This window comes from Sminthopsis crassicaudata, chromosome 1, assembly GCF_048593235.1.
Source record: "Sminthopsis crassicaudata isolate SCR6 chromosome 1, ASM4859323v1, whole genome shotgun sequence".
Lineage (NCBI taxonomy): Eukaryota > Metazoa > Chordata > Mammalia > Dasyuromorphia > Dasyuridae > Sminthopsis > Sminthopsis crassicaudata.
In genome coordinates this window covers 218,793,040-218,819,369 of record NC_133617.1, presented here as the reverse complement: position 1 = coordinate 218,819,369, position 26,330 = coordinate 218,793,040, and the positions used below count along the sequence as shown (strand labels likewise).

Sequence of the window (26,330 nt, the reverse complement as noted above, 5' to 3'; positions counted from 1 at the left end):
ATTGGCAACTCATTTTTTCCCCCAATGGGATCATTTTTATTTTCCCCAGTTACATATACAACTTTTTTTACAGTTGTTTTTAAAACTTCAAGTTCCAGAATCTCTCCCTTCCCACTGATAAGACATATGAAGTTATTCAAAATATTTCCATAAAAGTCACGTCTGAAAGAAAACATAGATCTCCCCCCAAAAAAGAAAACATCAAGAAAAATAAAATTTTAAAAAGTATGCTTCAATCTGTATTCAAACAAAAAGAGTTCTTTCTCTCAGTATGGATAGCATTTTTCATCCTAAGTCCTTCAGAGTAGTCTTTGGATCATTATATCATTGGGAATAGCAAAATCATTTACAATCAATCATCCTGCAATATTACTATCACTTTTGTACATAGTATGTTTCACTTTGCTTGAGTTTATGGAGGACTTCCCAGATTTTTCTGAGAACATCAGGGAGATGATGTATGCATGTATGATTTGGAAATTTTATAAGGTCTCCTCTGTCTAAAGCACTTCTAAGTCATGTCCCTCCACTTTTGACTAAATGAAGAATTTCAAATTTCCCCAAATGAACTGGTGTCATGATTCTTTTAAATAACAGCATTGTGGATGGCAAATGACTCTTAGAAAATAAAAATGCAAACTAAAAAAAAATTATATGATCATACATCTATCTTGTAAATGGAGTTACATGGATTATAAATTTACTACTTTTTTTAATTGTTTTAATTTTTTCTGCTTATACATGTATATTAGCTTTTTAAATACGTATTTCTTTATAAATCATGTTGAAAGAGAAAAATCAGAATAAAAGGGAAAAAACCACAAGAAAGACTGATTTACATTCAATCTCCATAGTTCTAGATACAGCTGGTATTTTCTATCCAAAGTTTATTGGAATTGTTTTGGATCATTGATTGAGCCACTAAGAACCAAGTCTTTCACAGTTGATCATCTGCACAACCTAGCTGTTTACGGTGTATAACGTATTCCTGGTTCTACTTGTTTCACTCAGCATCAGTTCAAGTAAATTTTTTCAGGCCTTTCTAAAATCAGCTTGTTCATCATTTTTTATAGAACAATGATGTTCCATTACTGTCATATACCACAACTTATTCAGCCATTCCCCAACTAATGGGCATGAACTTGTTTTCCAATTCTTTGCTACCACAAAAACAGCTGCTAAACATTTTTGCATATGTGGGTCCTTTTCCTCCTTTATGATTTCAAGAAAGTCTCTGCTACCATACTTCAGTTCATTCTTACATTTCAGGCTCTCTCTTCCAAAGCTTCACCAATTGCTTAACATTTTCTCCACATTGCTTCCTATTCCCTAAACTCTTTAAAATTCTGGAACCATGAACTACGATCAAATAAATATTGAGTTCTGGATTTCTGGATGGGTTTTGTCAATCCACTCATCCATTGCCTCACTCTATTACTTTCTCTATTACATTTTTGATCAAAGTGATTCTCCCAGGCTACCACTATCCCATCTATTAGATATAAATTCCTTAAGAGTAGAAAATGTGTGTCTGTGTGTGTGTGTGTGTGTGTGTATATAAAAATATTATTGGGGGGGGGGGTGAGGCAATTGGGTTAAGTGACTTGCCCAGGGTCACACAGCTAGAAAGTATTCAATGTCTGAGGCCAGACTTGAATTCAGGTCCTCCTGACTTCAGGGCTGATGTTCTATCCACTGCGCTACCTAGCTGCCTCCTCATATTCTTACTGAGGCAAGTAGAAGCTAAATGACTTTTCCAAGGACACATAGCTACTGTGTCTGAAGTCACATTTGGAACTTAGGTCTTCCTGACTCTAGAGCTAGTGCTCTATTCACTGAACCACCCAGTTTCCTATGATCATTAAAAATTATTCTTTCATCAGGACAAGAGTTTGTATGAAAGGAAACTAGGTGGTTTCTTTTGTTATATACTTGAAAGTAAAAGCAAAAGTTCTCTAAAGGCATTCTTTCATTTCTTTTTGCTAATTAGTAAATGTTTCTCCATTCATTCATTCATCTACTAAAAAGAGCATTGGGTTTGGGATAGTAAAAACAACATTCTATTTTAGCTCTTCCACTTGCTGGTTATGTGATCTCGAGAAAGCTGCTAAATCTGTCTGAGGCCCTGCTTCTTCATTTGTAAGATGACTATATTGGCCTAGGGGATCTCTAAGGTCTTTGCAGATTCCTGTAGATGAGGGAACTCCAACTAGGCTATACAAATAATTTTGAGTCCTAGCAGTTATTGTCTATGTAATTGAAACAAAGATCATATGATCACAGGATTTAGAGATCATTTTATAGATAAGGAAAGTGAAGGACAGAAAAGTTAACTAAATTGCCCAGAATCACAAAGTCTCTAATTCCCATTCTTTCAAGGTAGCGGGGTGATGCAGTGGATGGACAACTAGAACTGAAGTCAGGAAGTTCAAATTTACCCTCAGATGGGAACTAACTTCATGACCCCAGGCAAGTCACCAGTCACTGTCATCTATGCATAGGGGATAATAACAACATGAGAATCAAATAAGAAAATTTTTACATAGTTTAGCATAGTTCTGATCCACAGCAAGCTTTATACAAATGTATTAACCATCATCATCATCTTCCACCTGATGCTATTAAACATCAGCAAAAAGTAACAATATTTTCACAATTTGAATGTCTTAAATAAAGGAAAAACTACTTCAATGCCCCAAATAACAAGTTTCTTAATATTTATTCAATATTAGCTTAAATTCTACTTTTAATTCCTCTTATGATAAAAAGAGAATTTAAGCTCAGACCTTTATTGCAGCATTGTTGTGTTACTTAATGATCATATGGTTTTTTAAAGGCCAAACACTAAGATATTCTTATAAAATTTTAAACTAAATTTTAAAGACTTAAGTGGTTATATTTCTGAGTGTCAAAATAAACATTCTGAGTATATCTAGTATTGTCAGACCATACCAGTGTTTTAAATATGAAATTAAATCTAAAAAAAAAAAAAAAAAAAAAGAAAAATTCTTATTATTTTAAAGGAATCTTACCCAGTCAGCATTTTTTAGCTCATCTAGCTCTGTACTGGATTCATCACTCTTTTCCATTTCCTGAATCTTCTTAAGATTCTATCAGTTAAGAAAGAAAAAGAAATAAATTAAGCAAAACATTAAAAAAATTTAATTAAACCATTTTGTAAAAAGTATCAAAAGGATTTTGAAAAGTGCATTGGTAAATTTCAAGCTCTCCAGATTTCCCCCACAAATAGAACAAATTTCTGCCTCAGGATGAACAGACTGGCGAAAAATCAAAAAGACTTTGACAGAAAAAGAAAAATCAAAAAGACTTTGGACAGAACAGGAGTCCCTCAGATACACCTAGAAAAGATTTAAATTTAAAGACCAGGGTAGGATTAACCCATGTGAATTGCAAACATCTCTGGGCTAGCTCCCCAGAAACACCAAGTGAGGAATCCTGGGTTGACCCTAAGCAGGAGCCACAGAAACTTTCACCTCTTGGAGAAGGAGTCTTGGGGGGGGGGGAGGGGGGGAGTGATGTCCTGAGGAAATCTTGGCTGTGCTACAGGGGCTTGGTCTTGGGTGAGAAGGAAACCATATAATCCATGACAGGGACCCTGCTGGCTGTGGGCACTTGCTGGAGAGTAGAGCTTTTGATTTTGGTTTGATTGGGGTTCCTGGTCAAAGGACAGAGATCAGAAGCTAGAGGCACTATCCCTCCCCCTCCATGATTAGAGATGCTTACACTAATACCTCTTATTAAAAAAAAAAAAAAAAAAAACATTCTGAATAAAAGAAAGGACCCCACCATAGAAAATTACTATGGGAATAGGGAAGACTGGAGATCATCTTCAAAGGAGGGCACTGAAATAAAAAAACCTTCTACCCCAGAGGATAACATGAAATGAATGGTTCCCTGCCTAGAGAGAATTTATAGAAAATTTATAACAAATTTATAGAAATTTATAGAAAATTTGTTTCTCAAATGAGAAATTGAGGAAAAACTAAAAAAAAATAAAAAAAAATCCAAGTACTGCAGCATCTGGGATGTCTGCTTCCTTTTCATGTAGCATTTGCATTTAGCCAGATGGCACAGAGGAAAGATCATGCACATGAATTTGTGCTATCTTATTTAATCTGATATGATGGGGATGTCTATTTTCCTTGTTCTAGGAGTCAGAATTTTAAAACTGGCAGAGACTGTGAGAATTCTATAGGGACAATTGGAGTCGGGGGATAATTTATTCTAAGCAATCACAAGAACTTTCCCTAAGTGTTAGGACAGTCTTTCAGCCAGAGGAGAAATATAAAACAGGAGGTGATTGCATAGTTTCCCAGGAAAGTGGAAAAAGTAACCAGAATGTATTCATTATATTAGTTATGTGTTTTTTTAATGTTGACAGTTTTTGTTAGATTAAATAACGCCTTTCTTAGATTCAATGTATTGAGTGCTTTCATGGAAGCTGAAAGTACAGATTTTCTGTGATATTTAAACATGAACTATATTGGGATATTCTTGGAGGAAATTTTGAATTGGAGCAAAGACCAAAGAGTAAATGATTTAAAAACACGACTGATCTGTGTAAATCTAGACCTTTTGGACCATAGATCACACAAATAACTAAAATGAAAACAGAAACTACTCCTTTACCATGGCAAAAAATATTTTCTTCCTATATCCTAGAATTTATTTGCGTAAAAATATATATATAAGGAAGTTTCAAGTTTTGATTTTTCTTTGCCAAAAAAAATCTATGAATTTCAAATATACTTCTTTACTTCTTAACAAAACATAAAAAATGTTAATAAAAAAATATCCAGAAAATTCCTGTTCTCATAATTTGTGATTATAATTCTGAATTATTTGAGTTCAGCTGTGAATAAACTGAAAATATAAAAAATACTGATTGAATTGAAACAAAGATATATACATGATTAGAAGTATCATATTTCTATTCAACAATAAAATTAAATCAGTCTTGGAAAGTAGTTACAGCCTGACACTGGAAAATTATACCTCAATTATATTCTTGACTTTCTAACATGATAATGTTGATTTTTGCCCAAGCAAATGTAATGACAGCTGCTTCAGTACTTGGGGAATATGGTTTTATCTAGGAGAAACTACATGACAATTCACTGTCTATTTTTCAGACACATTTTCCAACTAGTAATTATAATTTCTTTGGGTGCCAAAAATTTGCTCATTAGAATCTTTTGAAAATTGCTTCCATGCATAAGAGGAATTTGAATTCATTTACATTGGTGAAAATTGTATAACAAATTGTATAACAGAATTCCATAAAGTTGTTTAATAGGAAATCACAGAATCTGGCTTTTCTATATCCTTTGTACTTTGCATATTTCCTAGTTCAAACTAATTTAACATTCAACAAATACTTGTTCATTAATTGAGAGAGACCAGGAAAATATTTATTTGTAGACCAAGTAAGAGGCTATTATATTCTATGTGAGAGATGATGATATTTTCAACTTATGTGGCTATGTGAAAAGGAGGTAAAAATGAGAAATATTGTCCATACAATATAGAAACAGATTGGATACTGTAATACTTTTTTTTTTGCAAGTTTTTGCAACCTGGGTGACTCCAAAATCAATAATAATTATCTCAACAGAAATGGGAAAATTTAGAAGGTTTTGAGGAGAATATCATCCATTCTAAGATCATACTTTTTTTTGTAAATGTCAGGTGAGGGTATTACCAATACGTCAAAATGTCAGGTATTACCAACCCCTATCAGGCTTAAATTGACTTCTTTATTCTACCCTTTGGAATTAAGTAGAACAAATCTAATCCTTTTCCAGGCAACTGGGGTTAAGTGATTTCCACTAACATTGGATGAAAGCTAACCTATCAAAATAAATCTTTCTTCCCAGATCTTTCCTCTTCTAAGTCTATGTATACATATCCATTCTTGATTCCTTCAGTCAATCCTCATGCGGCATAGACTCAAAGCCTTTACTAGTGTGGTTGCCTTTCTCTGAGCTCTACACTTTCCTAAACTATTGTATTGTACTACATACACTACTCCAGACATAGGCTAACCAAGACAGAAAATATATTTGTTCTTGGACACTCTTCCTTTCTACTGAATGCAAACTAACATTGCATTAGTTTACTTGGCTACCCTATTATGAGGTTAGTTCATATAAATCATGTTATCAAAAAAATCCTGCAACAAAAGTCTGCACCTTCTCTATAATTTGTTCTTAGAGAGTTGTCTGGAGAACTGAGTGATTAAGAGACTTGTCCAGGATCACAGAGCCAGTATGTGTCAGAGATGAAACTTAAACCGAAGTCTTAAACAGATTCTGAGGCTATCTTCTATGTCACATTGCCTCTCAAATGCAAGATAAATAAATAAACATTAATAGATCTTTTTGTTGGCTATTGAAAACCCTAGAGTGTTTCTATTATTTGATTCAAGTGTACAATTTCCATCTGCCCAAAACTTTTTCATAATATGTATTTCTAAAGATACAACACTATTTCTGTTTATTGGATAGAATAGAAATTTTAAGTATAAGATAAAATATAAATAAGAAAATCACATCAATGTTAAAGGATTCAAAAATAATAAAATAAAACAAAGTTATTACTCAGCTAAATTTGACATGAACTTGAATATTCCACCAGAAGAACAGTAATTACATTCCCTTGTTAAGTCTGTCCATCCTGTTCTAATTTGACAGCATTTCTTATTTCTACCTCCTTTTCACTCACATAATTACCACCTTAGTACAAAATCTTATTACTTCTCACCTAGAAGGCTGAAATAATCTCTTGCTTGTTCTCTATGAATCAATTAGTCAACAATAATCTTTGTTTAAAAGGGGGAATGATAGGAGTGATAGGAAGACTTTTGCTTCCCTTTCTTATCTGTCCAGAATATTTTTATCCCCTTATTCATCCTCACTTCTTGTCCCTTTTTAGTCAGCAGTCTATACCACAATAAAACAATCAATTAATCACATAATTTTGTTCATAAATTATATTTTAATAATCTTAATTATGTCTTAAACCCACTCAGAATCACTAACGCTAAAGTAAAAAAGGAGTAAGAGCTTAGAATAGATTGCTTTTAATGAGTTTGGGGGAGGAGGGAGAAATCAAAGCATTCTTGTAAAGGCATCAACATTTGCAACAAGACCAGTAATTCAAATAAGAGACTAAATGAAGATTGAAAGGGGCCTAGAAAAATTAAAATAACAGATGATCTAATTAAAATTCAACAAATAGCATTCTTATAGACATCTAATGGTAAACACTTTCTTTTACAAATGTTGAATTTGCAAGTTTGCCAAGATCTAAATTCAGTCTGGCAACAAGAAGATTTCTATCTGACTGGTTATACAATTTGACAATTCATGGAAAAATGGTCAAGTAAAGATGTATTTTAAATATTTATATATTAAAATTTATTTAGATATTTATGTTATAATATATGTAAATATATATATATTTATATATTGTAAATATATAAATATATTTATATATTTAATATATATTTGAGACCGTTCAATGATTTTAAGTAAAAGCCTGTAATAAGAACAGATATCATCAACTCAACTTGATTCATATCCTTTATAATAGTGAAATTATAACATGCTGGCAAGTAGTCAGTAAGAATGGGTTGCCAGAAATTAGATATGGATCCACACTTAACACCATATACCAAGATAAGATCAAAATGGATCCATGATTTAGGCATAAAGAGGGAGATAATAAATAGATTAGAGGAACAGAGGATAATCTACCTCTCAGACTTGTGGAGGAGGAAGGAATTTATGACCAGAGGAGAACTAGAGATCATTATTGATCACAAAATAGAAGATTTTGATTACATCAAACTAAAAAGTTTCTGTACAAATAATACTAATGCAAACAAGATTAGAAGGGAAGTAACAAATTGGGAAAATATTTTTAAAAACAAAGGTTCTGACAAAGGTCTCATTTCCAAAATATATAGAGAACTGACCATAATTTATAAGAAACCGAACCATTCTCCAATTGATAAATGGTCAAGGGATATGAACAGACAATTCTCAGAGGAAGAAATTGAAACTATATCCACTCACATGAAAGAGTGTTCCAAATCACTACTGATCAGAGAAATGCAAATTAAGACAACTCTGAGATACCACTGCACACCTGTCAGATTGGCTAAGATGACAGGAACAAATAATGATAAATGTTGGAGGGGATGTGGGGAAATTGGGACACTAATACATTGCTGGTGGAGTTGCGAAAGAATCCAGCCATTCTGGAGAGCAATCTGGAATTATGCCCAAAAAGTTATCAAACTGTGCATACCCTTTGACCCAGCAGCGCTACTACTGGGATTATATCCCAAAGAAATACTAAAGAGCGGAAAGAGACATATATGTGCCAAAATGTTTGTGGCAGCTCTTTTTGTTGTAGCTAGAAACTGGAAGATGAATGGATGTCCATCAGTTGGAGAATGGTTGGGTAAATTGTGGTATATGAAGGTTATGGAATATTATTGCTCTGTAAGAAATGACCAGCAGGAGGAATACAGAGAGGCCTGGAGAGACTTAAATCAACTGATGCTGAGTGAAATGAGCAGAACCAGAAGATCACTGTACACTTCAACAACAATACTGTATGAGGATGTATTCTGATGGAAGTGGAAATCTTCAACATAAAGAAGATCCAACTCACTTCCAGTTGATCAATGATGGAAAGAGGTAGCTACACCCAGAGAAGGAACACTGGGAAGTGAATGTAAACTATTAGCACTAATATATGTCTGCCCAGGTTGCATGTACCTTCGGATTCTAATGTTTATTGTGCAACAAGAAAATGATATTCACACACATGTATTGTACCTAGACTATATTGTAACACATGTAAAATGTATGGGATTGCCTGTCATCGGGGGGAGGGAATAGAGGGAAGGGGAGTAATTTGGAAAAATGAATACAAGGGATAATATTATAAAAAAAAAAAAAAAAAAAATATATATATATATATATATATATATATATATATATATATATAAAAAAGAATGGGTTGCCAAAGGCTTCCCATTTTGGTAAGAAAAAAGTAAAACAAAACACTTAAAAATCACATAACTAAATCTTTAGAATTTAAATTATCCATAATAATGCTAGGCAAAAAAAATCATCATAAGGTAATTTCTAATGCAAATAACATATTATTAACTATATTCAAACTCTGCCCTACTTCAAACCCTTCAACAGTTTAAAACCTTTTCAAGTATCAGAACTCCTGTATAACATCAAAAAGTTTTATGTGAAATCTTATATAACAATCATATTGGCATGTGCTTCAGTACTTCAAGTATCATCATAACCTTTCTTGATCTTGCTTGGTTACTACAGGAAAAAAATAAAATGAAAAAAAAAAAATCATATGGCTTCCACACTTATGATGTCTGTCCAAATTTAGCTAGGCTGGTTCTTGAGGATATATACTTTAAGTCTTTCCAGCTTGAGTCTACATTCTGATCACATAGATTGGATTTTTCCAACACTAGAATAAGTTATTCAAAAAAGGTTACATTAAGTAGCTTTTGGTTTTTTTAATTATGTGTTACATAAAATAGTGTTAATCATGAAAGGAATCTCATTTCTAACTAATATTTCAGACAATACATTTTAATATATGAATTCAGAAAAGTTTTTGAACAAAAAGGCAATCCTCTGTCTTAAAGCAATAAATATTTATTAATTGCCTATCACATGTGAGGCATTGGGGATACAAAAAGAAAACTGACACTACTAGTCCCTGTTTTGGGGAAGGGGAATTAGGGAGGTGGAGAGAAAGAGAAAAAGAGAGAAAATATATTTTCTCTTGGAATCTATTTAAATCTCAATACTCTGGCCTTATCAGTTTGGTTAAGACTCTAGGCATCCAAAAACCCTTCCTAAAATAATATCTACTTTAAAAAAACTGCAGGGGTGAAAATGAATCATTCAAGAAATCTAAGTTTGTGGATTCAAAGGTTTTTTAAAAAGTCAAACCAATTGAAATTATTTAAGTCTTACACAAGTGATAGTACATATTTTAATAATTACTGTTTCTTTTTCTTATGGTCAGAGGGGAAAATTGCTTTCCTTTTTTGGAACTTTTTTGGTTATTGTTCTTTTATAGACTACAAATAAGGTAAAAATTTAATAAATTAAAATTCTAAGCTTTGAGACCTATTTATTTTTAAGGAAAGCAACTTTAGCATTAGCAGAAAAAAGTTGCCTTGATGGCAATGATAATAGTAGTAATAGGAATTTATTGGAAAAATATAATATGTGTTGTTTAGCTAAATAAAAAAAAATTATTATTTCTGAGGTTGGGGGTGATAACTGTCCTAATAAAGTTTTTTTATTCTTGAAATTGAATCATGATTTCTCTTTTAATGTATATGTAGTACATATATTAATCATGATTTCTCTGTTAATTTATATATAGTACATGAAGTTAATGCTTCCATAAATTAAAAAAATGAAATCACTGTTTTCCCTGACAGCTACAAGGAAAATTAGTCTGAAAATTACAGTCCATCACTTAGAATAGTAAAATGTGATAATATCTATCAAGGATGTTACAAAATGTAAAGTGTCATAATAAAAATGGAATCTACCATTTGTATCTCAATTATGAAGGCTTAAATATAAAATGTATAGTAGGCACCTATAAAAACAAAATTACTAAACTTTCTAATTAGAACTAGATATTCTAATTAGAATAGATTTTATTTAAATAATACATCCTAAGTGAAAAGCTATCTACATAATTAAAGAATAAAGGTCTTCAGATAAACATGGGCAGAACTAAATGGAGTCTGATCAAGCATAGACTATGTCTGGGAAACTGGGCAATTTTCTTAATTATCCCTAGTCTCAAAATTTTGTTTTGTTAACACAAATATTATCCAGTGAAACAGCATAGGTGCAAATAAAGAAAAATCTAAATCTCAAAAGGATGAACATTGTGGACTCAAAGATCAATGGAGAGGTGTATAGTAGGTGCAAGTACTCTGAAGCAAAGAATAAGAGCTCCACTAGTATCAACAAAATGTTAAAAAGGCCTACATAAAGCTGTCCAGATGCTTGGTCAGATCCTTCATGGATGATCTACTAGAAAAATAAACAAAAGTTGCAAGAATAAGAGCAAAATAAGATAAGAAGATACAAATGAGCTACAATCTGTGTTTTTTTTTTTTTTGTTTGTTTGTTTTTGGCTGAGGCAACTGGGTTAAGTGATTTGCTCAGAGTCACACAGCTATTGGAAGTATTAAGTGTCTGAGGTCATATTTGAGTTCAGGTCCTCCTGACTGGTCAGGGCCAGTGTTCCACCTACTGAGCCATCTAGCTGTCCCTGAAATGTTATCTGTCATAGAGACCTAGAGTAAAATCTACTTTAAGTGTAAGTCAATATAGGTAACAGATAAGTAAAAATGCTAATAAATTTGAGTCAACTAAAATCAATCAAATCAATTTTACAAATGTAAAAACAAAGGCCCAGGGAGATTGTGACTTTTCCATTGACACAAAGGCAATAAGCATCATAGTCAGAATATTAATCAATGTCCTCTAACTCTAAAATATTTGAGTGGTTACTTCAACACTGACAGCTAAATGTACTAAATTCAAGAAAGTAGGAACATTATAAAAAACATAACTATGCTTTTTTATTATTAATAATAATAAATGAATCAGATATCATTTTATGATTAACTAAGTTGTATATTTTAATTGTAAGTTCACAATAATTTGGTTCAGTTCTGTCTTTCAATGGATGTTTGCATTATTATAAAATTACCATTTTTTAATGCTGATCCAAAGTAAAATTCCCTTCAAGAATTTACTATATGCTGAATACTAGTCAAGTACATGGCATTTTTAATCCTTTTAGTATCCAGAGAGAATAAAGAAATTGTTAATTCTGCAACTAATAGCCTGATTAAATATGGCCACACAACACTCACAACCAATAATGGAAATATCTTACCAACATTAGGAAAAAGTATTTTTAACACTTTTTAACACTACTTTCAATTCAGGCCACTCAGTGCAAGAAAATATTAAAATAGCTATCTATAAACCCAGATTAGACAAAATAGTCTATGAAATCTTTAAGAAAATATTAAAATTTGAAGAAGAAAAAACTGAAACTCTTCATATAATAAAAACCCCAGAAATTACTTAGCAATGAAGCATATGAAAAATATATACTTAAGACAAAGTTTGTATAAATATATATAAATAGACTTGAATTCCAAAAAGTTTTTGCGATCAATAAATTAATTATACCAAAAATAAAGTAATTTTAAAAGCTGGTGTTTGTTATATCTATTAGAAATGAACATATTCTCCCTCAGTATTTGACAAAAAAATTTAAGACCTGCTGCATATCCAGAGGCCCAGCAACAAAGTAAGAACCATATGAAATGTGAAGCTATTAAGAATCAATTTATGTACTTACTATTTTCTAGGCATTGTGCTAAGCCTAGAAATACAAAAATAGGCAAAAGACAATCCTCCTCAAGAAGCTGATAATCTAATGGGGGAGGCAATAAATAAAAAAGAATCTATATGCAAGATAAATAGGACATAATTAAGAGAGTAATAACAGTACAACTAAGAGGATTAGAAGATTTCTGTAGACTCTTCTGTAGAAGATGGAATTTAATTAAAGGAAATGAGGAAAACTAGAGAATTCAAGGCATAGGGATAGTCAGAAAAAATGCCCAAAGCAAAGAGAAGAATCCTGTTCCTGTGACATTTTGGGAAGGGAAGTAGGGTATAAGAACATTGGAATGACAGGACAGGGACAGGTTGTGAAAGGCTTTGAATATCAAATGTAATATTGGGGGTGACCGGAAGTTACTGAAATTTATTGAGTAGCAGGTTAAAGTGATATGGTTAGATCTACATGTTAGGAGTAGTGTGAGGAGAGACCCATCAGCAGGCTATTTATTGCAAGAGATAATAAGGACTTGTACCAGAGTGATAGCAATATGAGAAGAGAAAGGTATTCATTGTAAAACTTTTCAAAGATGAAATGCTCAAATATGACTTTCTGTAAGAGGCCCTTCCTGTTATCCCAAACTGCTATATACTACATATGTGTGGTTCATTTAGAATGAAAAGTTCCTGAGAACAGAAATTTGCTTTTTGTCTCTGCATCCTCAGTACCTAGCAGAGAGCCTCTAGTATATAATATGTATTTAATAAATGCTTATTGATTAATTTTAATATAGAATGAAAGAGACTAGTTCTAATTCTTGTATGTTCTCCAAAAAATTCTATGATATGAACATATTTATTACAAAGTCAGAATGTTCAGCAATGATTTAACTTTATTGTTTTAAAAGTACTGAATGACCAAGTAAATCAATCCTTAAGTCAATAAGAATTGTACTACCAGGCACAATTAAAAAGGCATTAAAAAAAAAAAAGTCAGTCCCTGCCCTCAAGGAATGTATATTCCTAGAAAGTTCACACTAAGTTCACACTAAAATCCATTAACATCACAATTCTAGAAGTAAAGTCAAGAATACTATCTATGATAAGCAATGAGTTCTCAAGTTAGAGAATGAGTAATGAGTAATAGGTAATGAGTTGTTTACAGGGCCCTTAGAACAAAATCATGCATCCTTAGCACAAGATCAGTGAGTGTCTTCATTTTAGTAACTGTGCTTATGTGCCCATAGTACCCAATAAAATTTAATGGAGGGTAGTTTACGACATTTCATCTATAGTACTATATTCCTTACTGAGGTAGATTAAAAAACCATTAATATTACATGTAAAACTGCTAAGTTAATATTATATATAAAACAGCAAGAAATTTATATGACTTCTTAAAAAGTCAGTCTTGGGGCAGCTAGGTAGTGCAGTGGATAGAGTACCAGCCCTGAAGTCAGAAGGACCAGAGTTCAAATCTGACCTCAGACACGTACGTCCTAGCTTGCCCACTTTCCTGGGCAAATGACTCAGTCACAACTGTCTCAAAAAAAAAAAAAAAAAAGTCAGGCGTGTGTTTCTATTCAAAAACATTCACAAAGTAACAATATAAGAGCTAGAATCAGGTAAGAGGCTTTAATGAATTCTAAGGGAAAATTGGCTCCATAAAACAAAACGATATTTAAATTAGCAAGAACTAAAGAATTTTATGTTCAACATGTATGTCTATTGGGAGTTGCTCTTTCTTACAAGATCAAAATAAATCTTTTTTTTACTTTATATTTTGAGGTCTCCGATTTTAATTTGGGTAAGGGTTACTGTCCCACACACACTGGAATAAAGTGTCAACAATTTCTGTTCAAATTTGTTTAAAGATGCTGAATCTTCTCTTCAGACATTTATTTACCAACATAAACATGGTCATTCTCTGGAGAAACAAAAAAGGGAAGAGTACTTTTAAAAGTTCACTGAGTTAGAGGTGACTCAGTCACATCTAGATTCTCCTCCATAGAAATTTTTCCTCTTCTACAATACAATTACTTTAGGTTCTTTTCTCCCACTTTTTTCAATGAGTTCAGCAGTTAGCTCATCCTTCTCTTCTGCTCCTGAACTGCAGCCCTTATAGCTTCTATGTCAAAAGGCCTTTTCTGAGAGGTTATTTATATTGTATAATACTTACTGCTTTACATGCTATATATACTCCCCCAGCAGAATGTTAACTGCCATCAAATGACCCAGGTTCTAATCTGACCCAGTCTTCGGTGGGATATCTCTCAGGTTCAGTTTCCAACTTGGTAAACTTAGGGAGTTGAACTAAAAAGACTAAGATCCCTTCTAACTCTAAATTTATGCTACTATTGATGTAGACTTCTTTTCCCTTGACAGGAAGAAGCCCATTCCACTATTAACAGATATATCCAATTCCCAGACTATCCTGTTTATATAGAGTAACTATAAAGATGAAACTCTTGCTCAACCACCATTGTTTATCTAAACCTTTTTAAACAGCCTTTGAGGTATTGATTAGCATATTTTTAGACAGGTCTGAGACATGGTCTGCCAGATATTACATCTGAATCTTCCTTGATCCCTCCCTTTGAGTTCCCACTTTTACTTCCCTGGTTTCCCTGAGAAACTCTCAAGGCTGTATTTCCCCTATAAAAGATCTTCTCATGATAAAGATCTTTGCTAAATTCCTTCTAGGATTAAGCCCACTATGAAGTTGTTCTTCTCCCTCTTCATAGTGCCTTTCCTTTAATGACATCTTTCTCCTTATAGGTAACTCTGGTCAGTTTGCTAAACTCCTCTAAAGCTCTAACATGCCAGTGAATGGCTGCCTGAAGCATTGGAAGGTTGATTTGATCCCAGAAATAAAATTGTCTAAGATCTCTATACAGGTAAGTCTCCATGAATAATTTACTGGAGGGAGAGGAAGAAGAGGAAGAGGGAGAGGGAGAGAGAGAGAGGGAGAGGGAGAGAGGGAGAGAGAGAGGGAGAGGAAGAGAGAAAGGGAGAGAGAGAGAGAGACTGGAAGTTTTAGAGGAGTGATTTCTCTTTTGTTACAACCATCCTCATATGTAGATCTACAGCAATAGAAAATGGCTAAACCCTATAATCAATTTGCCAACAATCAATCTACCATAGCAATAATATGCTACACCAAGAAAAAGCCAGTGTTTGTCTCCAAGAGACCTGGAGGAAAGTACTAGAAGTACTTCAAATCTAATCAAGTTAATTAGACTCTGTTTGCCTCAGTCATCCTCATCTATAAAATGAGGATAGTAATAGCACCTATATTATAAGAATGCTTCAAGGATCATTTGAGAAATACTTGCCAAGAACACTTAGCACATAAATTCCCTTTCCACCCCTTGGGGATAAAATAGTTTAAGTCATTGTTCTTTTTATATCTCTGTTAATAACCGAACACTGTTTGCAGTCCCCCTGGTCCCAAATAAGATGGTATACAGATCTACAATCATTATTAAATCACCTGGATGTAGCCAGAAAAATAAATTTAAACTGAAGTTCAAAAATAATATGCTGGGATTGGCTTCTATCCCACTCAGAGAGATAATGGAATAAGAAAAGGGAAATCATACTTCACAGTCTTGTATTTTTTCTGTCCCATTTGTGTCTCTGAAAGCAGAGGTAGCTGCAATTCCCAGGGTTATGGCAGCAATTCCGCAGGCTACTGTACATTTGGCTTTTAGTCTCCAGTGACCCACTCATTTCAGCTCTACCCTCCATCTTTTTGAACACTTGAAACTACTTGTGTCTCCTCATGCAGAGTTTGAAGGATCCTTCCTAAGGCAGGAATAAAATTGTTTGGGACTACATCTTCCAGAACCCAAATCACCAGACTCTGAACACTTCCCCCTAACTAGAACAGATTTATCTTAAATAATGAGGAAAAAAAAGAAAATAATCCCACCTCCCTCTTCCTCTAGACCAGTATTTCATTAGGCTGAATGTTAGAAATTCAATAATGTCATGTGTCTGTCATTGCCCTGCCCTTCCCATATATATGACTCCACTGCCAATTTCAATCTCTCTTATGTCCTCACTGCTGCAGGCTACTTCTTTTGTCCCTTCCTGAGCTGCTGAACCACATTCACAAAGACTGTTCTAGCCTTTTTTTGCTCCATCCTTGGAAAATGAAATAGTCCCTCATTTTGCCAACATCACAAGCCTTTTATTTCTGCCTTTGGATGTCATGACTCAAAAAACACATCTCCAACTAGCTTCTTAGATATCCCATAGCTATCTAAGTTCATCATGTCCACAGAACTCATTATCTTTTTCTCTAAACTTAGCCCTCCTCCCAAAATGTCTATTTTTATTAGGGACATTCCTATTTTCCAATCACCTTTAGTCACAATATAAAAGTCATCCTTGTTTCCTCATTCTCACCACATACAGCCAATCAAAGTGTATTAGTATTTAGTATTACTTGAATGTTTCTTTTTTTTCCCCTAATATCTTACTTTCTCCCTAATTCAAACCTTTCTGACCACTAGTCTAGTAAATTCCAATAGCCTCCTAATTACTCTCCCATATAATTTTTCTCCTCTCACCTATCCAAGATAACAAATGAATAATTCTTAAGTTTAAGTCTTAGCATGCCACTCCCCTTTATGGTTCTTGGTCTTTTCTATGTTAAAATAGAATGGTTTCCTTCATTGATCTGAACTCTTGAAAACCCATATCCCTTCAAGCTCAGTGCTTCCTTCCCAGATTCTTCCAGTTGATAATGCACTCCTATTCCATCACTGTACTGTTTATTTTCTATGTTCAGTATTGTGTCATAGTAGCTAACATTTATATGATACCTACTATATGTCAGGTCTTTAGCTAAACATTTTTTTACAAACATTTTCTCATCATGGGATTCTTACAATAATACCATGAAATAGGTGCTATAATTTAGATCATTTTACAGTTGAGGAAACTAAAACAAGCAGATTTTTTTTTAATGACCTTCTCAAAAGGTAGAACTAAAAGGAAATACAGATCTTCTTCTGACCTTGAGTTAAAAGAAGTCTAAAAAAAGAAATTCTAATGCTACTCTTTGGGACAAGGCTGGGCTACTGAAAATATGGCCTCATGCAACCTTTCCTACCTTTCCCCCCCCATTAATTCAGAGAAAGTTCTAAAAAGTGGGAAGAGGTCATGGATTAAGTAGTAGGAATTTGTCTAGTCCAAAGGTATGGCTAGACTTGGCCAGAAATGCCCATATTCCAAAGGTGGTGGCCAAAGGAGGGAATAAATCCTTTTCTCTCTTTAGGTTTCCTCCTACCCAAAGCCTACAGACAAATAAGCAATAAAGCAATAAAGGCTGCACTGGAAATATTCCGAAAATGAATAGCTGGGTCTTGCTATTACAGTCATTCACCCAAGATAATGACAATGATGAGACATCATACCATTTGTGGGATACAGCTAAAGCGGTAATAAGGGGAAATTTTATATCTTTAGAGGCTTACTTGAATAAAATAGAGAAAGACAAAATCAATGAATTTTGGGCCTGCAACTTAAAAAGCTAGAAAAAGACCAAATTTTAAAAACCCCAACCAAATACTAAACTTGAAATTCTAAAATTAAAAGGAGAAATCAATAATATTGAAAGTTTAAAAACTATTGAATTAATAAATAAAACTAAGAGTTGGTTTTAAGAAAAAGCCAATAAAATAGATAAACCTTTGGTAAATCTGATCAGAAAAAGGAAAGAGGAAAATCAAATTGTTAGTCTTAAAAATGAAAAGGGGGATCTTTCCACCAATGAAGAGGAAATTAGAGCAATAATAAGGAGTTACTCCATTCTCCAATTGATAAATGGTCAAAGGATATGAACAGACAATTCTCATATAATGAAATTGAAACTATCCACTCATTTGAAAGAGTGTTCCAAATCACTACTGATCAGAGAATTGCAAATTAAGACAACTGAGATATCACTACACACCTGTCAGATAAATGTTGGAGGGGATGTGGAACACTTATACATTGTTGGTGGAGTTGTGAAAGAATCCGGCCATTTTGGAGAACAATCTGGAACTATGCCCAAAAAGTTATCAAACTGTGCATACTCTTTGATCCAGCAGTGCTACTACTGGGCTTATATCCCAAAGAAATACTAAAGAGGGGAAAGGGACCTGTGTGTGCCAAAATGTTTGTAGCAGCTCTTTTCATAGTGGCTAGAAACTGGAAGATGAATGGATGTCCATCAATTGGAGAATGGTTGGGTAAATTATGGTATATGAAGGCTATGGAATATTATTGCTCTGTAAGAAATGACCAGCAGGATGAATTCAGAAAGGCTTGGAGAGACTTGCATAAACTGATGCTGAGTGAAATGAGCAGAACCAGAAGATCACTATACACTTCAACAACAATACTGTATGAAGAGGATATCTTCAACATAAAGAAGATCCAACCCACTTTCAGCTGATCAATGATGGACAGAAACAACTACACCCAGAGAAGGAACAATGGGAATTAAATGTAAAATATTAGCATCACTGCTACCCAGGTTACTAATACCTTAATTGGATTTACACACGCACATATAAATCTAGGTTATACTGTAACACATGTAAAATGTATGAGACTGCCTGTCATCTAGGGGAGGGAGTACAGGGATGGAGGGGAAAAATCTGGAAAAATGAATACAAAGGATAAAAGTCCCCAGGGACTGGATGGATTTATATGTGAATTCTACCAAACATTTAAAGAACAATTAGCCCCAATGTTATATAAACTATTTGAAAAAATAGGGAATGAAGGAATCCTATCAAACTCCTTTTATGACACAGACATGGTAGGTTGAAAACAGAGAAAGAAAACTATAGACCAATCTCCTTAATGAATATTGATGCTAAAATCTTAAATAAGATATTAGCAAAAAGACTTCAGAAAATCATCCCCAGGATAAGATATACACTATAATCAAGTGAGATTTATACCAGGAATGCAGGGCTGGTTTAATATTAGGAAATACTATTAGTATAATTGACCATATTAATAATCAAATTAACAAAAAACCATATGATCATCTCAATAGATGCAGAAAAAGCATTGGATAAAATACAAATGGAGGAGGAAGGAATTTATGACCAAAGGAGAACTAGAGATTACTGATCACAAAATAGAGGATTTTGATTACATCAAATTAAAAAGCTTTTGTACAAAAAAAACTAATGCAAATAAGATTAGAAGGGAAGTAACAAATTGGGAAAATATTTTTACAGATTGTACCTCTACTATGATAAGGTTCTGATAAAGGCCTCATTTCCAAAATATATAGAGAACTGACTCTAATAAGAAATCAAACCATTCTCCAATTGATAAATGGTCAAAGGATATGAACAATTTTCAGATGATGAAATTGAAACTATTTCCACTCATATGAAAGAGGGTTCCAAATCACTACTGATCAGAGAAATACAAATTAAGACAACTCTGAGATATCACTACACTCCTGTCAGATTGGCTAAGATGACAGGAAAAAATAATGATGAATTTTGGAGGGGATGTGGGAAAACTGGGACACTGATGCATTGTTGGTGGAGTTGTGAAATTATGGTATATGAATGTTATTATTGCTCTGTAAGAAATGACCAGCAGGATAAATACAGAGAGCCTTGGAGAGACTTACATGAAGTGATGCTGAGTGAAATGAGCAGAACCAACAATGATACTGTATGAAAATATATTCTGATTGAAGTAGCTATCTTCAACATAAAGAAGTTGATCAATGATGGACAGCTACACCCAGAGAAGGAACACTGGGAATTTAGTGTAAAATGTTTGCACTTTTATCTTTCTACCCAGGTTATTTATACCTTTGGAATCCAATTCTTACCGTTTTACACCCACATATTGTGTCTAGGTTATACTGTAACACATTTAATATATATAGCATTGGGAATATATCTACCAAAGGAGAGTCAGGAATTATATGAGCAAAATTACAAAACACTTGCCACAAAAATAAAGTCAGATTTAAATAATTGGAAAGACATTCAATGTTCTTGGATAGGCCGAGCGAATATAATAAAGATGACAATACTCCCCAAACTAATCTATTTATTTAGTGCTATACCAATCAGACTCCCAAGAAACTATTTTAATGACCTAGAAAAAATAACAACAAAATTCATATGGAAGAATAAAAGGTCGAGAATTGCAAGGGAACTAATGAAAAAAAAAGTCAGAGGAAGGTGGTCTAAGTGTACCTGATTTAAAGCTATATTATAAAGCAACAGTCATCAAAACCATTTGGTATTGGCTAAGAAATAGACTAGTTGATCAGTGGCATAGGTTAGGTTCACAGGACAAGATAGTAAATAAAAATAGCAATCTAATCTTTGACAAACCCAAAGTTCCCAAATTTTGGGATAAGAATTCATTATTTAACAAAAACTGCTGGGAAAACTGGAAATTAGTATGGCAGAAACTAGGCATGGACCCACATTTAACACCACATACTAAGATTAGATCAAAATGGGTCCAAGATTTAGGCATAAAGAACGAAATCATAAATAAGTTGGAGGAACATGGGATGGTTTACCTCTCAGACTTGTGGAGGAGGAAGGAGTTTGTGTCCAAGGGAGAACTAGAGACCATTATTGATCACAAAATACAACATTTTGATTACACCAAATTAAAAAGTTTCTGCACAAACAAAACTAATGCAAACAAGATTAGAAGGGAAGTAACAAATTGGGAAAAAATTTTTACAGTTAAAGGTTCTGATAAAGGCCTCATCTCCAAAATATACAGAGAATTGACTTTAATTTATAAGAAATCAAGCCATTCTCCAATTGATAAATGGTCAAAGGATATGAACAGACAATTTTCAGATGATGAAATTAAAACTATTTCCACTCATATGAAAGAGTGTTCCAAATCACTATTGATCAGAGAAATGCAAATTAAGACAACTCTGAGGTATCATTACACACCTGTCAGATTGGCTAAAATGACAGGAACAAATAACGATGAATGTTGGAGGGGCTGTGGGAAAACTGGGACACTGATGCATTGTTGGTGGAGTTGTGAAAGAATCCAACCATTCTGGAGAGCAATCTGGAATTATGCCCAAAAAGTTATCAAAATGTGCATACCCTTTGACCCAGCCATACTACTACTGGGCTTATACCCCAAGGAACTACTAGAGAAGGGAAAGGGTCCTGTATGTGCCAAAATGTTTGTGGCAGCCCTTTTCATAGTGGCTAGAAGCTGGAAGATGAATGGATGTCCATCAATTGGAGAATGGTTGGGTAAACTATGGTATATGAATGTTATGGAATATTACTGTTCTATAAGAAATGACCAACAGGAGAAATACAGAGAGGCTTGGAGAGACTTACATCAACTGATGCTGAGTGAAACGAGCAGAACCAGAAGATCATTATACACTTCAACAATGATACTGTACGAGGATGTATGCTGATGGAAGTGGATTTCTTCAACATAGAGAAGAGCTAATCCAATTCCAATTGATTAATGATGGACAGAACCAGCTACATCCAGAAAAGGACTGGGAAATGAATGTAAACTGTTATTTTTACCTTCTGAATCCAATTCTTCCTGTGCAACAAAAAATTCGGTTCTACACACATATATTGTATCTAAATTATACTGTAATATATTTAACATATATAAGACTGCTTGCCATCAGGGGGAGGGGGTTGGGGGAGGAAGGGAAAAAATCTGAATAGAAGTAAGTGCAAGGGATAATGTTGTAAAAAATTACCCATGCATATGTACTGTCAAAAAATGTTATAATTATAAAATAAAATAAAAAAAAAAAAAAAAATAGTAAGTCTCAAAAAAAAAAAAAAAAAAAAATATATATAGCATTGACTGCCATCTAGGGGAGGGAGTAACCGGAGGGAGGGAAAAATTTGGAAAAATGAATACAAAGGATAATGTTAAAAAAAAAAAAAAATTACCCATGCATATGTACTATCAAAAAAAAATATAATTATAAAATTTTAAAAATATATAAAAAAAAGAATATTAAAGTCAACACTGCTAGTTTTCTCTGTAGAAAAAGATTCCAAGGGAATTGAGATTTCATATTTTTGCCCAGAAGTAACTCTACTAGTTTATACCTCTAACAATCTTTCTTGGTTCATACTAAACATGTAAGAGCTCAATGGCTGATTTCTGGCCATCTATAACTAAAGTAAAAGGCTCACATTCTGAGATAATAATCTCCTTATTGGCTATTGAGCTGGAAGAGCTCAATCAAACAATATTTATAAACATTTATTTGGTGCCTACTGATAAGATAAGTTCCATGACTGAACTTTTTAAAAAAGAAGATGGTTTCTTGCTAAAGCCTTTGGCTATGACTCTCCCAGGTGGCACACTCCAGTGAGGTAAGGACAGATCCTTCTATACATAACTATACTATCAGGCTCTACAAGCAGCACAGACTCAACTAGGTGCACTTAAATCAAGCAAATTAAGCAAAGAGTACCCTGAAGAAATTGTGAATTTAGAAAGTCCTGAGATACTATAGATGATCAGTGTTAAATAGTGACAGAGGAGATTGGCAACTGGCAATTATTCCATCAACGAGAAGAGGAATAGCATAAATCTACCACTTGTATGTGTTTAAGATATCCATTCACTTTAAACTAAGTTAGGAGACAGATTAAAATTTTAATAAGAGAGAGGAGACATGCTATTTATGGATTATCATAAAATTAACATCCTAGATAGAAATCCAGATTGTGCCTCTATTATGAAAAGCTGGTAATGGAGGGATCTAGGCAGATTCCATATGTACTTTTACACAGGGACTCAGAAATAGCCCAATTCTTACTTGGGCCTTGATAATTGTTTGATCTATTAATTCATGATAAAGAGATATAGTATCCTAATTGCCGTTCCTGAAAGCCAATGTTAAAACAAATCTTTCTGCAGATAGCAATACCTCATAATTCCTCACTTCACAATTACCTATTTTTCTATCTTTAAATCTGCTGAGGAGACATTAATCAAAAGTTATTCAATTTAAAAAAAACAAAAACCTGTTGTTATGTGGGATTACTAGACTAGGATGAAAGAACTGAGTTCCAATACTGAGCTTCTGCCATTTAGTAATAGCATGATATTATCAAATGATTTCTCTTGAGCCTGAGTTTCTTCAGTTGTAAAATAGAAAAGTTCCTCTTAGCCCTGTAATAGTTTTTTAAAAAGGGGGGGAAGGAAAAAAGAATCACACACAGTTCTAAAATGGTAATATGATGCAGATTCTAGTGGTCTATGATTTTTTTCCACTCAAAAATATTTTATTTTTCCAAACACATGTAAAGATAATTTTCAACATTCATTTTTTATAAGAGTTTGTGTTCCAAATTCTCTTTCTCCCTTAGCAATACATGTACAATCCTTTTAAATATTGCCATATTTGTCATACTATACCCCCCAAAAAAAAATCAGAACAGGAGGGAAAAAAAAAAAAGTGGAAATACTATCCATATACAGTCTCCATAGTTCTCTCTGGATGCAGATGGCATTTTCTCTGCTAAATCTGTTGGTTTGGTCTGTATTGATGAGAAGAGCTATATCTATCATAATTGGTTATCACCTAATCCTGTATAATGTTCTCTTGATTCTGCATTCAGCATTAGCTCATGAAAGTCATTGTAGGTTTTTCTTTTTTTCTTTATTTCCTACTCATCATTTCTTATAGAAAAATAATATTCCATTATATTAATATAACAACTTATTCAACCACTCTCCAATTTATGGGCATCCCCTCAATTTCCAATTTTTCCTAGATGAAATACTGATTAATTGATGCTTGAATCCAGCTTTCTAAACACATTTTTAGTGTCTCCAGTGCAGAGAGGATCTAAAAGTCAATGTGTTGCTTTATTTTAGGTTTATTTTAGGTTGTGTACCAGATGATGATTTACTTTTTCAAACAAATAGAATCATTTCTTTAGACTTTTATAAATATTTTTAATATTAAAGTTCAGTTTAAGATTAAATTACAAGTAACTAAATTACATATATTAAAAAGTATTCATAGATAAAACAAATTGCTAAAATGAGATTTGGGGTTATATACCTCTTAGTTTTAATCTTGTTTACCCATCAAAGTTTTTTTTTAAACTAACCTATTACCTATAAGATTTAACTTTTTATGTGAAAGATTTTTTTTAAGGAAAGCAAGAGAAAATGAGGGGAAAAAAATACATAGAAAATCTATTAAGTAAATAAGTTCCAATTTGGTTGTATATTTATATTCATAAAAAAAGTTTTTTTTAAAAAATCTTCCAATTTAAGCATGATGTTTCTATTATAATATTTTAAAATAGAAGAAATTACTGAAGAAAAATGTTAAAAAAGTTTTTAAAAAACAAATACAGTGAACAAATGTTCAATTAAATAAATGACATCTTATAGCTACAATATTTAGTAACTGTATACCCTGTCTTGGGCTTTCATCAAGTCACTTAACACCCCCCAGCCTCATTTACAAAACTAGGATATTTATATCATTTACTTTAGAAAAGTAATTATTTATTATTATTTATTATTTATTTGTTTATTTCTCCTAAAGAATGAACAAATATTCTCCTTGGTGGACCTCTTGTAATGGAGCATCCTGTACCTGCAAGGCTGCTACATCTCAAGAGTCACATATCAAATGAGAATACTTTGCATAGTGTCATCTTTGTACCCAGCCTATAAAAATCCCTTAGTGAAAAGGGACTTTGAGATTTTGAACTAGGAAATCTTGTACATATTTATTTAGAATTATTTACTTTAGAAAGTTGTTAAACCTATTTAAATGAGTTGTTATTTTCAAGTGGATGAGACCTTAGTAATCATCTAGTCAAATCTTCACCCTAAGTATGAATCCTCTCAAAAAGAATTTTTAACATTACTAAGCATTTCTGAATGGATTAAATGAATTTTTAAAAATTCTCATAATGATTAGCATATCTTCAAACACCAGTAAAATATCAAACAGTACTTACCTCCTTTGCGCTTTTAATTTTGCTAAGAAATGTGTGCAACTCCATTGTTTCAGCAAATAATGCTCTACATACTGCCTGGTAATGGTTTGGTGCCTCTGATTGAGTTGGAAGATGGGCAGCACACAACTATAGAAAAAAACAATAAGATAATAACAATGTTTTTATGTAGTTATCTTTTCTATACAATTAATCAATCAACTAAGAGGCATTTATTTATTAATCACCTATAAAGTGGCAATCTGCTGGCTGAAGCTGGCTGGTAAGATAGAAGGAAGAAAAGGAGGCAGGGAGGTAAGGAGGGAGAGAGGGAGGGAAGAAGGAAGGAGGAAAAAAGGGAGGGAGGGAAAAGGGAAGAAGGGACCGAGGGAGGGAAGGAGGAAGAGAAAGGAAGGAAGGAAGGAAAACAACCCTTGTCTCAAATAGCTTATCCTCTATTAGTGGAAATAACAATATACAATATACAAAAATAAAAAGTGGTTATTAAATTATTTATTTAGGAAGGAAGGCACCAGCATTTGTGGCGTGATGTGAAAAGGCTTCATGTAGAATGAAGAAATTAATGGCATTCTAGGAAGTAGATATGAGATAAGTACTTTCTGGGGAAGAGGAACAGTTAGTACCAAAACCATTTCTATATGAGGAAATAAAATATCATGTTTGAGTTTAAAATAGATCAGTTTGACTGGATTATAGATTTTGGAACTCAGGCTACAAAAACAGGTTAGGGTTTTGGCTACAAAATAAGGACAACTAAAATCATAGAGGAAACATCCTGTCATTGACTGAATCAGTCATTCCCCTGGAATGAAACTATTTCTAGTCATGTGAAAAGATGCTCTAAGTCACTATT

The 26,330-nt window shown here is 33.2% G+C and overlaps 1 protein-coding gene across 1 annotated transcript in view; it reads right to left on the bottom strand.

Annotated features, from left to right (window-relative positions):
- SPIRE1 (spire type actin nucleation factor 1) overlaps positions 1 to 26,330 on the bottom strand; it is a 167,414-nt gene that overhangs the window by 55,608 nt on the left and 85,476 nt on the right. The window contains 2 exon segments of the mRNA XM_074274672.1: positions 3,033 to 3,110; positions 25,481 to 25,606. Of these exon segments, the coding sequence (XP_074130773.1) occupies positions 3,033 to 3,110; positions 25,481 to 25,606 (204 nt within the window).